Genomic DNA, 17820 nt, shown 5'->3' with positions numbered 1-17820 from the left:
TCAGTCTATTGCTAAGTGATAAAAGCAGTTACCAATCAACATGGAACATAATTCCAGTCGTGTGTGTATGTGTTATATTCACAATTTATATGTTAGGGGAAAATCTGTAAGGATATAGGTCAAACTATCCAGTGATAATTAAAAGTGATTTTTGCTTTCTTTTTTGTGAATTTCAAAAATGTCCACAATATATACATACATTTTTTAATAATTAAAACTACAGTAAATATTAATTTATAAATTATCTAGGAGAACCTATGGTAAAGTTCATGTCTGTTGGGGAATACCATCTGGCCATTTCCAATCATTCTGGAAAGTCAAAAGTAGTGACAAATTGTGACCAGTATCAGAAACTGATGGTTTATTGAATTGGCTTCTCTTGCTTTAAATTAGAGAATTTCCACATTTAACCCACCTTTCCAGACCAGATCATCTTACAATTTCCTATTCTAAGAGCTAATTATATTTGTATAACTATTAAATAATAGATCTAAGAAATAATTCAAGTTCTAAGCCAGGCAGAAATGTTGAGTTCTTCCCCACAGAGAGATTGGCAATGATGAATCATTTCAGATATAGAAGAGATCTTAGAAATATTATAAAACTTTTTTTTTTTTACCAATATGAAAATGCAATCCCATGTTGAGAAGTTAAGTTATTCACCCAAGATTGTAAGGAGAAAGGCTGGAACTCAATACAAGCTTCTTCTTTCCAGGCCAATGACCCTTTTATGGCACCACTGAATTTGGGGAAAAGACTCCCGAATCTCTCTCAGATGCCTTAAGTGGCATCATACGAGTCAGTAACCAAATAAAATCAGCCAGGGATTTTGAGTGCCTGCTGTGTGCGTGGTGCCATAATGCCATTTCGAGGCAAAGGTAGACTGGAGATGTTTATTACCTTAAAATGTTAATCCAGACAAAGCCGACTGGGGCTTATGCTTAGTCTTCCCATCATTTTCAGTATCTTCTACTAAGTAGAAAGGGATTTGCCTCAACATTAGGCAGTGCACCCAGCAAAGTGTATTTAAGCCCATTCCAACAGAAAAGCCAGCTTTAAAAAAATATTCAGTAAATTGGCTCAGTCCCTTTTCTGGTGGAGTGATATTTATTTCCTCCAATCAGAGTCTGCTCTATGGCTTTAGACAAGAAAAAGAAGAACAAGAACTGCTTTGAAGAGGTGACGTACGTTGGGAATGTGCAGTGCCATGGTGTGTGCTTCCTTTACGTAAAACACACACACTGTCACAGCCCATGTTTTCCATTTCCTAACTCTCCAAAAACATAAAGAGAAAAATAATTTCCTTAAAACACAGGCACACACTTGATGGTTGATCTGGAAAGATCTGAGCTGTAATATCAGCCCTTTGATTTCTCCTCTCACTCCGTGTTCCCTCTGCACCCCCAGGGGCTGGGAGAGCCCACCCGAAGATCACCAGTTTATTGACTCACCATCTAATTACAAGATTTATTGAAGTGCCTTTCCCTGTTTCCCTGATCCCAGGGCTTTTCTTTATGAGTTGTACCTCTCAATATATCTTAAAATAAAAGTCTGAGGGAGAGCGTCTACAATAATATCAGTCTGACTGAGAGTCACAGACTCAGGGAAGTTTTGATCTGGAAGAGATCTTGGAAGTAATATATCTTCTCCCTCCTCCCAATGTTCTAAATTAATGAAAAAAAATAAATTTTGGTGCCACCAACAATAATTGATTGAGTTGCTGAAAAAATACTGCAATTTAATATTGAATATTTGTGATTACAAGTTTTCAGGCACAACTTAATTTACAACATATATTTGGCAAGGTTTTTGGAGGTAGAATGGGAGATTTCACTCGACTTTTAGTGATTTACCAGTCAGTTGTTTTGATGAACTTCATCTACAATACTAGAATTTTCTAGAGTAGTATATACACTCTTGAGTATCCTAAAGCCCTTCATTTCTCCATCCTTAGCTCTTTGCCTCAACAAATTGTCTCAAATAATGTCATAATACAAAGCAGTGATAAAATTGAAACAACAGATATTCTAAGTGAATTCTCACAATGTGAATGATACCACATCCTTTGTTTTGCAGTGCCAGATTGAGGGGAAAAAAATAGCAGAGGCTTATAAGACTGAGACTGCATTTGTGATCTCAGAGTGTCACTTATCTGCTCTGAAACATCCTAGTATCATAGCATCAGTTCTCCTTTTCCTGGCTGGAATAGCCGTCGGGTCCACACAGTCTCTGCTCTCTTTGCTCTCAGACGTCACAGCCAAAAGCCAGCAGATAAACCCTAACAGTAAGAACTGTGAGAGCTGAGAGCATCTGAGAAGTTGTGTGAATCTGTTCATCTGAACTCTGTCTTAGCCCTAGAGAAGCTTTTCCATTTGTTTAAGCAAATAAGGGTGGAAACATGCTGAGATGGGAGGACCCTTCATCCCAGATGCTCCTTAAAGGCTCAGCCCGGGGTCTTTTCCTCCCCAAAGGCCCAGCACATGGTGATGTACATAGTAGGTGGACAAGATTTTGTTAAATGAATGAATAGGAAATTAAAACTAAGATCTAATTTTTAATCTGTTGGGGGATATTTTTGTTTTTTTCTTTTTGAACCAAAAAAAAAAAAAAAACCCTATTATCTATGTAATCCTCACAGTACTGTACAAATTTTTAAGGTAATGACTCTAAGGTCTCATGGAGATTTAGTTACTTGCCACAGTCTCACAGCTGGTCTCTGGCTTCAAAGCCCCATCTCCTTCTCTAGCCCCGTGTGCGTCCCTCCTGTATATAATCCCTGTCTGCTTGGCTCTCTGAGGTGGGCAGGAGCAGGTATGTAGGATGCAGACTAGTATTTCTGGTCTTCTCCTCAGGACGAATGCTCCTCAGCAACATCCAGCAGTCCCCAAGCTACAACCTGTCTCTGGTCCTCCCTCTCCCTGGTGGAATCTTGCTTGCATAATTACGTTATCAGAGACTCTCTGTGTTACGCTTTAGGGCAGGAAGAATGAGATGTTCTTTCAGGTCATTAAAACATGGGGGAACTATGGCAAGGTGAAGGATGGAGCTAAGAGGAAGAAGAGGAAAGAAATGAGTCAGGTAACATTTGAAACTTTTTTCTCTAAAACTAAGTTGAAATTTTTGCAGATGAAAAATATATCTTGATTTTTTTTTTAAGTAATTGAAAGTTGTTAGGTTCTTGGGCTTTGAAATAAAAATTTAAATTTAAATTGGACTCTTTTGCCCCTTCTATATAACATTTAGGCTCCTGAGGAATATTATAATTGATGCTAGATCATCAGTGCCATGTTAACAAAGCACTTTATATAAAACTATACAAAGCACCTTCTCTCTCTTGTTCAATAAAAAGCTAGTAACGAGTGAGCTGCCTTCTCGGAGGAATTCTTTTAACCTTTCAGAAACAAAATATTTTATGCTAATTCTTGCTTAATTGGAAGGAAGTCATTTTTAAAAAAATCATTGCATATGGCTTTGAAATCCGCTCCATTCCTGACCTCGTTAATTCAATCAAGGTCACCTCATAAACTTGCCCAAACAGCTCTATTTCTCAGTTAGAAAAAGAGGTAGAGCTGTTTAAAAGCATTTAGTGTTTGATTAATAGTGCTTAACTGATGCTTCAGCACTTGCAGACACTTTCTGAGGAGTCTCTGGTAAGAATAAAACATTGCTACCTGTGAAATTATACTCATCAGAAACACAAAACAAATCATTTTAATGAACGAAGCAAAAACATTTTTTTTGTGGAGATGTGAGAAAGGTTATCATGCTCAATATATAGAAGGTTTAATGTCTGAACAACTCTCCCAGGGAAAAATTGCTATAATTTAGCCATCCAGACAGTTTATAAAATGCATGCACTTTCCCTGCCCAAGGACTCAGAGGAGACGAATGCTGAGTTTGTCGAGGCAGGATTTCATAGCACTCAAACTCGAGGGATGAAAAGAAGTAATGAGAAGATGTGTCCAGTTGAAGAATGTGGACTGGAGCCGTCTGAATAGAAAAAATACCGAGATTTCTGAAAATACGTCTTTGGCTTCCTTCCATGTTTCCTTCCCACTTTCTGAGTCTGACTGAGGACTGCCAAGCTCACCTTGATGCACTCGTTTGGAGACAGGGTGATTGGGCAGTCAGAGCACTAGAGTGGCTCTGAGAAAGGGGCCAACAAGAGTTGGCCGAGACAGTGTCGTTGTCAGAGACAGTTTGGAGTCACTGAATAGAGTAAAGAAATAACTGAGCCACGTGAGGCCAGAGGCCTCTGGAAGTATCTTGCTTTTGTTTCTGGCGTGACTTGGCAAATCATGTCCCTTCTCCAAGCCGCGGCTTTCTCAGCAGTGACATAAGGCTCATCCTAAGAGAGTTTCCCTGATGAGGTTGTGAGAAATAACCAATTAAGGGATTCCGTGGCATTTTGCAAATACCAGGTACTGCGGCAACGTGGAGAAGCGAAGGCATAAGTGAGTGGTTCACGCTCCTGTCTGCACTTGAGCGTCACCTGGGGGACTGTATGCAAATACCAGTTCCTTCGGGTGAAAGCCCAGGCATCCATGTCATTAACACACTCTCTGAGTGATTCTGATGCACAGCGGGTTGCAAACCACTGGCAAATGATAGGAAGATGCATGGCTGTCAGTAATAGGTGGAAGGAAGAAACAAAACAGGTGAGGTAAGGTAATAAAATGTGCGAATGAGAACAAAATTAAAATGGAGTAAAAGATAAAAATGTGTAATGGACAGGAAGTGGCTGACATAGGAAATAATAAAGGACCAAAGGAAGGAGAAATGGGAGGGAGGGACTTCCTGGGAGACCCAGGTGGAGAATTCCCCTCTTCAGGTCGGTGCCAGGTGCATTTGGAGTGTCCCTGCCTTTCTCTGTCTCTAGAATAGCCAAGGACTGCTTTCTCACCCCTTACTGGTCAGGGAGGGGCGCAGGCAGGCCTGGGCATTTGCCAAGGAGAAAAGCCTCGGAGAATCTAGCGGCTGGTCTGGGGAGCGTGTACGCACGGGAGGGGCCTCCTCTCCTACAGTGAAGAGGCTGGCCCCGAGGGCCCCTGGCCAAGGGTTGTTGGTTCTAGAGGCTCAGCTTGGTCTCTCCTGGGTGCAGGCCACAAACCTGCCATGGCAGAAACTTTCTCTGGAAATATGGCTGCAGAGAAAAGTAATACACAATATCTAGCAGATCAGAACAATGTGTTTGGAGACACCGCTTGTAGGATTTATGAACGCATTCAGTCACAGTGTCATCCCAGGAGAGGCAGTAGGAGCATTCGGCAAGGAGCAGGCAGAAGGCAGAGCCGTGTTGATGGTAAAAGCTAGAAAGGAGAAGTTTCTTGCACTAACAGAGAAACTGTTGGAAAAGGCTGAAAAAAAGCAAGTGCCAAAAAAGAATCAAAAACATACAAGACCAGAAGAAAGTTATCCAAAAAGCATTAGGAAATGGGACTCTGGTTCCTAAAGGCTAGGGAAGTGGTTCTAAAACATTGGCATGTGTTAGAATCACTCTAGAAACTTGTCGAAATGCACATCCCTGGGCCCCATTCTAGAATCTCAGATTCAGAGGGTCTGGGGTGGGTCCAAGATTGCGTGTGTAGGAGACACCAAGGTGGTACAGATACCACGAGATACCAGCCAGGGGTTCATACCAGGTCATCCTACTGTGCGTTTAGAGAGGATGGAAATTCTTTTTGTCCCAATGCCAGACACAAGTAAGTGTTCGACAAATCAATTTCAGTGTTGGTGACAAGGACAGTGAAGACAAGAAGGCTTACAGGCAGCCCAAGCGTAGTCACTGCCCAAGCATAAAAGCAAAGTCTTGGTTCCCACTTAGTGGTCAGGATAGTTAGGATTTACCTAAGGTGCAAGTAACTGAAAGAAGAAAACAGTTTTCTATTCAACTCAGCTTTGTTATCACGAGTATGTGGTGTTATAAAGTAAAAGCTTTGTGAAAAAGTTGCTGTTCCTTGCAAAGGGCAATGCCTAGAACTGAGAAGATACTTTAGGTTTGGGCTGGTCTTCATTTCACATTTCATGGTGTGGATGTGTTTTATGTGGCAGAAACACCAGTTCGTGTGTGTGTGTGCGTGTGTGTGTGTGTGTGTGTGTGTGTGTAGGAGTAGGGCAGGAGAGGGAAAAATGTCACTTCCTGAGGGGAAATTTTCTTGATGAGAATTAGAAGTGACCATTTGTTAAAAGGGAAGGAAATGCAGCAGTTGGGAGGGGAAGACCACTGCTTTTACATTGCAGGCTGATGAGGAAAAACAGGGAGTGAGTTTTAGGGGGAAGGATTGCTGTTTAAAGTCTCTCTCTTTGGACAAGACCAGCTCCTCCTTAGGGTGAAGTCACACAAAGCACAGCCCATGGCACAGTCCTGTACCCACAGAGCTGCACTGTCTGCCAGGGAGGGACGCCATGGTGGTGGTATTGTGGGGTGTCACTATCCCTGAAAGCCAGTGTCATTTTATGATCCATCTGTGTGTAGCTAAGTCTGGCTTCCCTAAGAACCAATCATTACAGCCTTCAGAAGATTGAAAAAAAGGCCAGGCACCATGGCTGACGCCTATAATCCCAACAACTCTGGAGGCCGAGGGAGGAGGATTGTTTGAGGCCAGGAGTCTGAGACCAGCCTGGACAACATAGTGAGACCCCATCTCTAAAAAATATTAGAAAAATTAGCCAGGCATGGTGGTTTGAGCCTATAGTCCCAGCTACTCAGGAAGCTGAGGCAGGAGAGTCACTTGAGCCCTGGGAGTTTGAGGTTGCTGTGAGCTATGATGACACCACTGCACTCCAGTCTGGGCGACAGAGTGAGACCTTGTCTCTAAAAAAATTTTTTTAAAACGTAGTCCTTTATCTTGGAAATGAAAATAGGGATTGAAAATGAAAAAGAAAACCGAAATCTAATCAAAAGAAAGGGAAGAGTGGGGGGGAAACGCTCTCTCCTGAGCAGCCTCCACCTGGTTCAGGGCTGGGAAAGAAGCCGCCTTGTGCTCCTCTCCCTTCACGGGTCTTGCCCGTCAGCCTTGGCACCTCCTCCTGGAGTTTGCTGGTCCTCCGGTAAAGCAGTGTCCACCGTGTGACAATCCCGCTCTGCTTCCCTTCAGCTCCTCAAAGTGGGAGCTCAACTTGGAGGCCCAGCCCAACACCCCCTTCAAGAAAGAGCCCTCCGCGAGTTCTCGTCTTCCAGCCCTAGGCCTTCTCCCCCTCCTGCTTCCTGCCACTACCTGTGTGGGGAGAGCCCTGCCTGGAGCCCTCCTCATCATCGGCTTCCACCAGGTTCCGCATCTGTCTGCAATTGTCCCTGCGGCCAGCCCGGAGCTGCTGAGGTCAGACCCAGCCGGAGCTGCGAGCCCTGCTCCCCAACCCTGGCCTCCAGCCGGCGCTCGGCTCCTGCCTGCACCATTGGCTTCTGATGTGCTTCCCCGCGGACTCTAGAGGCATGCTCGCCTGACAGAGCATCCTGCAACAGCGTTTGAAATGACAGACTTACCCTGCTATGGGAAGAAGTGAGCATGCCTCTTTCCTTTGCTTATTTTCCTCTGAGGAAAATGGGGAGCGTTTGGGGGGAGGTATCAGAGGATGATAATGTAAATGGAAAAGTGATAAGGCATGATGTGCGTTCTCCACAGTGGCCGCGGCCCTGCGGCACCTCCCAGCCCCGCCACTGGTGCAGACTGCTTCCCTGGGAAGGGCCGTGTGGAAGGAGGAACAGAGGATGTTTCTCCTGAGTCACCTGCTGCCAGTGGTGCCTCCAGACTCACTTTTAAGTCATTATAATAACAGGATCTAGTTTACCTGCACTCTCCAAATTACCCTTATTCCACTGGCCTCACACAAAGATGGAAATAGACACTGCATTGTGCTTCTGTTTAGCTCTCTCTGATAATAGCTAATGTGTAGACTATAATACACACTGCAAATATGAAATGTTATGTCAATGCTAAGTTGTAATAATAATAATCCTGCAACAATGTAGCAGAAGGAATTTCCATGAGCAATTTGAGGAAGATTGCTGCTTCAGTGGTGATACAGGTGTTATTGAAAAACAGATCAATTGTACTTTGTTGGTACCGTGTGAGGCTGTCTAGTGGGAGACTGGCTGCTCAGCACACATGGTCCCAGGAAGCCTTCCGGCTCTGTGCTGGCCACAAGGAGGCAGCGATGGTGGCAGCATTCATCGAGAACGAAGCCATGGACAGTGAGGGACCCAGAGCCTTCATTTGGTCTTCTGAGGGTGGTGGTCCTTGTCATTGGCTGTCATCAGCCCATTCGGAATAGACCCAGGGGACAGAGCTCTGCAGGAGGTCAGAGCAACAGGAAGAGGAGTTTCTGCTACCTTTATTCTAGCTGAGACACATACGCTTACAAAAGCAAAACATAGGTGAGTTCTAACGTTGGTTCTTCAGAAGTCCTGAGGTCAGCATGGGTCTTTAGCCACAGCTCTCTTAATGAAGCATTTTAACAACTGAGGCTGCTGAGCTCAGGGAGTAGTGGGGATCAGTGTGTCCGTTTCAGAGGAGAGAGACGCAGGGCAGAAAGAGGGACCCCTAAGTGGTTTGAGTCAGACCTCCAGACTGCCAAAGGGTGAGTTTAACTTCCACATGGACCATCCCCAAATTTGTCCTGCGGAAAGTATACGTGTGTTTATTTTACAGTAGGACTGTGCTCTCGGCTTTCATAGCAGAGCCTCTCGCCAGCACAGCACCCCTCAAATGGAGCCAGAAATGGAAAGTTTTACCTCTGCTGGGAACAAACTAGCCATTACCATAGAGTCTCTGGTTTCCTCCTTTCTCGGGCTGCAGGGCTTCTGTATAGTGAGGCCACCCTGATGGCCTTACATGGAGGACGATGGTTCTGAGCCACACCCTGTGCCTCCAACCAGCTGTGCAACCTGCATCTCTCTGAAACTCAGTTCCGTCACCTATAAAACAGAAATGATGATCGTATTTACTGCATCGTATTTTTGTGAGGGTGAAAGTGCATTGTGCGAATAATGTAGTACTACCACTATTATTACTGTCACTGCTACTGTTATTTAAAGCAAACAGAGTGGTGACTCTGCTTTTGGCCCAAATCTTCCTCTGACTCCATCAGGAGGTGCTCAGGACATTGGGGCAGGGAGGAGCTCATGGGGCCCAGGCACAGGAATGAGACAGGGCCACCTTACCGGTACAGCGCATGGAGCTGGGGGCCACACAAAAGATCAAGGAATGAAACCAGAATGACAAGCCAAGCATGTGGTTCCTTCAGGAGTATTCATCCAAACAAGAGAACCACAGCCCAGATCAGGAACCAGAGCATCGTAGAAGGGATCTGAGCAGTGGTTCTCAAAGCAGTCTCAGCACCACCTGGGCACTGGAGGAATGCAAACTCTCAGGCTTCCTTCCAGACATGCCTAACTGGAAACTCTCAGCATAGGGCCCAGAAATTTGCATTTTAGTATGCACCCCCCCCCCAGAGGTTCTAATGCAATGCGGGCCAATGTTTGGAAAACACTGAGTTAGAATAACACCAGCTGCTGTAAAAATAAGTCCCAATTTTCAGTGGCCTAACTAAAAAAGGAAAGTATTTATTTCTTGGGCACAGAATAGTCCCAGGCAGATATTCTGAGTCTCTGGGCACCTTTCCTCCATGTGGTGACTCAGAGACCCAAGTCCCATCCAGCAGCGGAAAGAGAAAGAAGCACTGCAGAAGGCACACACCACTGTCCCTCACAGCGTGACATCTCTGTCATAGAATAGCCACTAAACACCTCAGGCACCCCATGAGAAGACTCAGAATGCGGGGCAGAGGGGGCAGTTAGAACCTGGACAGAGTCCCTGTCACTGGGCCATAACTACTGCTCCCTTTCATAGGGGCCCAGAGGGCAGGGTCATGGCAAAGCAAGGTGCATGGAAGGCACACAGAAATTGGGGTGATATCTGCCAAGCCTCGAGCTTGTCCCCATCCTCCTGTGTCCTGGACCTCTCAGTACAGCTGCCTACCTGGGTAGCAGCCAATGAAATCCTTGAAAAAGACTTTCTTTGCATGTGGGAAAGTAATATACGCTTCAGCAGTGTCCTTCCAGCATTCCAGGAGGACATCTGGCAAAGTGGAGGGGGGTGTTAAACACAGAGCTCCCCAAAGACTAACAGTTCTGGAGAAATCCAGATATTGTTAGAAACAATATATTAAAGTGTTTTATTATTTAGTTACTTCTTGCCTGAGCATGAAAAAGATATTAACAGACTGTCAGCTTACTGGGACATAACCCAAAATAACTTATATTTCTCATATATTGCTAATTATTTTTCTGAGGCTGGCTCAGGCTGGTAAGAGAGATTTCAAGGCTTTCACTAGATTATTTACTTAAAGAAGTTAAGCATGCCATTATCTGTTCCCATGGAAACACAGTAAGTAAGACAGGAGACAGAGGAGGAGGTCACTTTGACCATAATTAATATAAGGAATAATGGTTTATATAGACTCTAGTAAAGGATACAATGAGATGCTGTAATACCTTTAAGCCTTTTCTTCAGCAGTGCAATTTAATCTTGGGATCAATTTTCATACACTGGTGTCACTTTGGTTAGTTTTATTAGTCTAGTGCTAATTTTTGAAATATAACTTAATCTTGCCTAGCAAAATTTTTCTAATGTTGTTATTTCATTATTGATCCAATCAGAAAATTCCAGTGTCCAGAACTCTTCTAAAGTAGTAACTATAAATGGATGACTGTACTGGCCTTAACCTTCCTGCAAATGCCACAGCTCCCTGCCATGTTCCCTCAACAAATGGTTGATTGGTGAATTAATTATGATAATTCAGAGGCACCACTACATTCAAGAGTGCCTTTAAAATGTACGAAAAAGAAATTTAATTATGTTCAATATAGTTTACACTTAAGGTGTCTAATTTTATTCTTTTTTTATTGTTGGAATTGGTAATTCACACGGGGTGTCTCTTAGTTAAAAATCCCGTTTATTGGCACCCAGTGCACTACTCCCTGGGGATTCTTGCCAAAAGATGCACGCTGTAGTTTATTTTTAATCCTTATGCTTATTTTAATAGTGGATTTGTTGTACAGTCTCTTAGGGTAAATTTTATCATGAAAGCTTGATGACACATTTTTCAAAACTCTTTACATTTAGTATGGTATTCCAGAAAGCACTAGAGGAAAACAAAATAAAGAGTTGACATTTCAAGTTTCTGAATTTTTAACAGAGTGAGAAATTATTTTAGGTCAGAAATTATTAGGATTTTTTTTCTGCTAGAGCTTTGGTCCAGGAAACATAATGTAGCCTCTTCCAGGCAGCCTTGCGTAAAGAGCAGACTCTGGGCTGCAGCGTGACCCTGAAGTTAAGTGGAGTCAGTGTACAATTTCCCACCCTTTAGAAAGTAACCACTTGCTGCCACATGAGTAACCAAAATTTTTTTGTAAGTATCAAGCTTGAAATCATTTAACTAGAAATGTAAATCAGTTGTATGCCCTAATTATAAAAATGTTGATGAGATTGGCTATGGTATTGATTTTTTTGGGGGGGGGGTAGGGGGAATTACAGCTGTTGATTTTTATAATGCATAATGATATCATATTTCTATTCCAGGAATGCAAACAGCATTATATCCTGCTTGGCAGGCACAGTGGTCACTTGGCGTAGCCAAGAATAAGAACTCTCAGCAGTGCCATTCCACAGGCTTATAAGACAGCCCCTAAAATAATAGATGGTACACTTTCCTATACGTATTTATGTTCAGACAATTTATTTAAATAATGCTGCTGGCACATGCTTTATAGATGCTTGCATTTTGCTACACAGATTTCAGCATATCTTGCAGACTATGCAATTCATTTGGAAAATGTAATTTCCATCCCTGCATACTAATCGATTTCTTCACAAACACCTGCTATCAGTTATGATAATAAAAATGCCACTCTGAATTGAAAAAGGGCCAAATAGAGCTTCCTAAGGAAATGACTTAAGTGTCTTTGAATGCTACTAAATGTAGTAATGTGCTTGTGTAGTGCCAACACTTTTTTCATCATTTGCATTTTCTGTGATTTTGCCCTATTACAACATTCCTCTCACAAATGATGCCTCATAACCAGTTCCTTATGGATCAGTAAATGGAGTTATCAGGAGGTGGTATCTCAGGGTGTGGACAAGATCCGAAGTTGGGCTGTACAATATTAAAAGGCACTAGTCATGTTCCTGGGTGTACCCTGGATCATTTCTGATTTTATGAGTAAGCCCCTGAAAACTGTAAAATTGGCTGCCCCTTAGTTTTGCACGCACATATACACCAAATAAAATTTCCTTTATTCATTCTCTTCAGCCTCCAGTTCATTCCACGCACCATTGCCAAACTAATGTTCCTAAATCACCAATTTCATTGTGTCCTTCGCTACCACAAGCACCTTCCGTGGTTCTCAATCGGCCGCTCCATTGAGCCTAAGCTTCCTCATCCTCTCTCGTCACCTGACACGGATCACCTTTCTCTCACCGCTTCCAGGCAGACGCATGCCTGTTTGATCAACCTTCTCTCCTTCCTGCCCCAAATAGTCTGTCTTCAATTCTCATCTCTGAGCTTTTGCTTATGTTCTGGCTCCTGACTGAGACATCCTTGCCCAGTTCTTGGGTTTTTCATCTTCCAAAGCCCTGTTTTATTTCTCTAGTCTACAGTTTTCTTTCCTTTCTCCCAACTTCTGCAGGATATACTCCTTTGTCATATACCTCGATACAAAGTTGCTCATTTATTTATTCAACATTTATTGACTGCCAGCTATATCCCAGGCATCATACTGTTCTTCCTTTCAATGTATTATTAATTTCTTTTTAAATGTGTCAGTTTCTAGTAAAGTTTAAAGCTCCTTGAGAGAAGGCACATATTCTGTCTCCTCTTTCTGTGATCTAAGACACCCAGACAGTCCTGGGCACAGGTAAGTATGCAGTAAATGCTTATTGACTAATTGATCCCTAATGATTTGAGGGAGGGAATTTTCTGGTTTCTTGCGTGTTTGTTTGATTAGTACTTCAGAGTGTACTACACGTAGATTATTATTTTGCAGAGTGGCATTCCGTAACACTCAGCTATAAAACTATTATTTATATAATTTGACATTTGATATTTGAGGAGAGAATTCACTGCGGTCTCAGAGCACCTCAGTAAAGCTCTGTCATCATCACACTGTGATGTGCAAGTAGGACATTCAGGAGGCTGACCCTGCCCTGGCTCTCTGACACGAGGAATCGGGGCTGAGGTGGAAATGAGCCTGCTCTGCTGTGCGGTAGGCTCCACTCCGGGCCCTTCCATACTGCAAGTTACATCTTTGGAGAAGTTTCTTGTAACAAGCTTTTCAAATTTTCTTTCACTTTTCTCTTGCTTAAAAATGTGGAGAATGACTCTTCTGTTGGGAGGGAAGAATGTATGGGACACTGGAGGGAGAGGGGCAGGGAGAACGTGAGACTGGAGCAGTCTGGTCCAAACTAAGCACACAGACTGACAGTAGCGCAGTAATTGAGAGCAAGGACTCTGGAACCTGTGGCCTGGGTTTGAAGACTGTTTCTGCTGCTTGCTTTGTGGGATTGGACAAGTTATACAACTTCTCTGTGCCTCATTTTTCTCATTATGTTGGCAGGGGGATAAGACCAGCACCCGCATCACAGGCTCAATGCGGGCATTGAGAGAGTTCAGAAAAAGCTCTTGGTCCAGTACTTTGTGAGCTCTCAGCAAACTATTACCATTATTGGAGAGATCGCTAAGCAATAAGGTGGAAACCAGGGAAAGGAATTCCCTATCCTAATTCTTTGTTTTGTACCAACCACTCTTACTCAGTTTCAGCTGTTTGTGAAGCCCGGAGATGTGTGAGACCCTGAGTTAACTGTCTTGGTTTCTCAGTAAGGTGGAGATGTGAATGAAGTCTGAACCTACACAGAGGATTTTAGGTTTCTGGGAGGAGTATTAGACTAACCCCTCAGCCTTGTAAGGGAAAAGAGTTTTAATCTGTTGGTGAAACAGATGGAACTAGGTTACCATTCTGATAGGAGTTAGAGAAAACAATTTGTGCAATTTGTGCATTTTGTCCCCATAGCAGAGCAGGAAGAATGGTGTGCATATAAATTCCTCTCTCCCCAGGGAGGCTGCTGCATGCCTCAACCTGTGGAGTCGCTGATTATTTTGAAAGAAGGCAGCTCTCCAAGGAGCTAAGCAGTCCTCTACAGGGGAAGGACAGTGCTGTGGTAGATATGATTGTTGCCAGGAATTCTGAATGTCAGCATCACTTAACAGCACAGAGGTCAGGAGACAGAATTTGGAAGGAATTAATCCTGTGCCCATAAGGAACATTCAGACATAAGACAGGACACACACAGAATAGATAAAAATTCCAGAAGAGGTGATATAATACTAACTATAAAATAGAGAGCCATAGCATATGGCATTTTGGTTTTATTTCTGAGCTGGTAGGAACATTAAGAGTTTGGGTGAGAGACTCCCTTTCCCACAGAAAGCCTCTCCAGTCCTAGCAGGATGGCAACTCACTTGTACCCATTCTGTTTGTCCTTCAGCCCTGGCGGCTCAGGCCTACGCTCTGAAAGAGGAGAACGACAGCCTCCGCTGGCAGCTGGATGCGTACAGGAATGAGGTGGAGCTGCTGAAACAAGAAAAAGAACAGCTTTTCCGCACAGAGGAAAACCTCACCAAGGACCAGCAGCTGCAGTTCCTACAGCAAACCATGCAAGGCATGCAGCAGGTACCTGGGCCCAGGTTGTTTTTTTGAGAGAAAGGGGTATGTGTATTAAATGGAAGTGAAACGGCAGCTGTTTGCTGGGAAGGATGAAGAAGAAACAACAATTAAAAAGCTAAGTGCACAGGAAAGGGAAGTGCTCGTGACCATTTGTGGAAGGGCAGAGTCTGGAGAACAGCCAAGCTAATGGCATTTGTTGAAGAAATGCACCCTGGAGGTAGGAAATAAAGGAGGAGAATTTAGGAGATTGAAATGTGGTCTGTATATGAAATACAGCCTCATGGCAAATGGTTAGCAAGTCCTTGCCTATTGGTGATGCACGTGTTTTGCCAAGTTTCAAGTTTAAAGTGTGACAACTGGTTTTACAAAAGCAGCTTGCTTTGTTTTGTTTGTTTTCACAGTTAGTGTGAATGTAAACTATATTGTTTCCACTTCTGGATTATACTTAGGATCTAGTCAGGTTCTGTCAACACAGTATATATTTAAGAAATGTTTGTTGGTGGAATGGATGGAGCACCAGACTTTTGGGGGGTAGGTAGCTCTGGAAACAGGGCAATAGCTGTGCTTTTGTTGAAGAGTGCCAGGCTTCATCTTGGCATACTGAACTTAAAGATGTGCCTTTATGGCAATTGTTGGAAAGGAGATGAAAGCCATGGGCTTTGGAGTAGGGAAAAGGAACGCGTAATGTTAAAAGTAAGAGGTTGGGGGAGAGGAAAATCTGAGTGTTGACAGTGAAGAATAGACTCAGTAGAATCAAAGATTCATAACTGGATTTGTGTCTGAAAACATCAAGTGATACATGATATTCTTAAGGCGTTTGGGCCTTTGAGTTTTCATAGAGTAATAAAGCATAAGTTATCATCATCACACATGAGTATTCTTTAATTACCCCTCTGATTGTAGAAATTCAACCAATAGTTTCTCCAAAAAGTTGTTTTTATTTAAACAAGGAAAATATAAATAGGATGATGGAAGGTTAAAATATGCAGTGAGTAGAATGTTTTTTAAAATTCCTCCATCTTTATTGATTGGTCTCTAAGATCAGGAGCATGAACTGCCTACAAAAGTGTCTTAGTGATTAGAGTTAACTACCAGAGAAACATGAGCCTGACAGGGAAAAATGACTGGGAGAGAGGGATATAAAAAAAGAATCACAGATTGGGACGTGAGCAAGTTAATGACCAAGTCACAGAAATTATGTCTTAAACATCACCTGCCATTTTAAAGCAATTTTTGAGTCTTGGCTTTGAGTCCTAACTGGTTGGTGTTCACAGTGTGTGTTAGACTAATCAGTGAAATTCAGAGGTCAGAGCCAGCCAGGAAAATGTCATTACAGTCATTGCTCAGGTCCCTGTACTTGGAAATCGATGTAACAGCTGCTGTGTGAGGCTCCTGGGTTGTCCATATGCCCCAACACTGGGTGTTTGTCGGTGCCCTTTGCCAGCATGACAGTCTGTGGATTTCCCCAGAGGCCGTGACGCCAGACCTAGCCTGAAAGCTCCTCTGTCGCACTGCAAGCAACTGGACTCCTTTTCCTCCAGAAAAGATTACCCCAGTCGCTTTAAAAGTAGTTGAAGCTATTAAGGCTGTCGAAGACTCAAATCTGAAAGAAGTGAGAGGAGGGCAGGGTGAGCGCTCGGCCAGGGAGATGCATGCCAGGGTCTCAGTGCAGGGACACTGGGGAGCTGTGTGCCTGGCCACAGAGGAGCAGTGTTCCATGTTGCCACCTGAGCCGCCAGCCTCTCCATGGAGAGATTTAGGTGTTGGAGCTCCTCGTGTATTTTCACAATCTCCTTGTCTGTAGGAAATGTACTTTAACATAGTTACAAATATAGTTAAAACAGAAATTTGTTGTCTCACAGTTCAGAAGGCTACAAGTCCAAGATCCAGGGTCCAAAAGCAGGGATGGTTCCTTCTGAGGGCAGAAAGGAAGAATCTGTTCTGTGCCTCTCTCCTAACTTCTGGTGGTTTGCTGGCTATCTTTGGCCTTCCTTGCCTTGTAGACGCTCAGCCTGCTCTCCGCCTTCATCTTCACACGGCATTCTCCATGTGTGTGTGTGTCCAGCTTTCTGCTTTTGATGAGACACAGTTCATATAGGATTAGTGGCCCACCCTACTCCAGTATGACCTCATCTTAACTAATGATATCTGCAAGAACTTATATCCAAATCATGTCACATTCTGTGGGACTAGGTGCTAGGACTCCAGCATTTGGATTTGAGGTGGGGGATATAATTCAATCCATAACGGACACAGAGTAGACAGTCAAAATACATGTATCAAATGATGAAGTAAATGGCCAACGGCCCAGAAGCAAGAACTAGCATGTAGCACGGTGCCTGTAGCGAGTTCTGGGCTATGTGGGGCCTCTTGGACAGTAAGAGCAAGGCAGGGCGTGGTGAGAACTGGCACCCAAGAGGTATGTGTGTCACCTCCTTAGCGCATGGGAAACACTCAATCCATGGTTGCTGCTATAATTTTAATTTTTCCTGTTTGTTAGGCAGACGCGTGGCTATCTCTGTGTCAACATGTCCTTAATATAGTTTTAAAATATAGGTGCCTTTTTTAAGACTCATATTTCTACCATATTCTACCACGTGTGAATAAACCACTACAACTTGCTAATTTGAATCCCACCACAAAGAATTATCCTGATTTTAAAACCTGCTTCCAATCTGCCCACTATCCACTTTATGAACTGGAAAATTGTGGTCTCGATGGAAGGCAACAGAGAGAGGATCAGCCTCCCATCTGTCATCATTTCCACAGTCCATCTATGTTTGGGAGGTTATTTCTCTAACAAGCAAAAGAAATAAAGGGCCTTAATGACCTTAGGACTAGCGGACAATTTTTAGAATTGCTTTCAAGTTTAGCCAGAAAGTTGCTAACCTTTCCTCTTTCAATCCCTTAAGGATATGTCCACTGACATCACACGTTTTTTCATGTATCCATGAAGAAAACCTTATGCACAAGGTTCCTAAAGATGAAAAATCCCTGGGTGACTTTGCATGTTTCTCAGTTTACCCCTGCACTGCATGTGAGTCACAATTTCATAATATTAAAGGCTTCATACAAAATAGCTTGTATCCATGGTAACGTGG

General features: G+C 43.3%; 1 protein-coding gene across 1 annotated transcript in view; it reads left to right on the top strand.

The window, feature by feature from the left end:
- ENOX1 (ecto-NOX disulfide-thiol exchanger 1) overlaps positions 1–17820 on the top strand; it is a 239815-nt gene that overhangs the window by 143168 nt on the left and 78827 nt on the right. The window contains exon 10 of the mRNA XM_069467218.1: positions 14541–14725. Coding sequence (XP_069323319.1) covers positions 14541–14725 — 185 coding nt within the window. The remainder of the gene's footprint in view (positions 1–14540; positions 14726–17820) is intronic.

This window comes from Eulemur rufifrons, chromosome 4, assembly GCF_041146395.1.
Source record: "Eulemur rufifrons isolate Redbay chromosome 4, OSU_ERuf_1, whole genome shotgun sequence".
Taxonomy (NCBI): Eukaryota; Metazoa; Chordata; class Mammalia; order Primates; family Lemuridae; genus Eulemur; species Eulemur rufifrons.
Note: the sequence above shows the minus strand (reverse complement) of the source record. Positions and strands in the feature narration are given on the sequence as shown.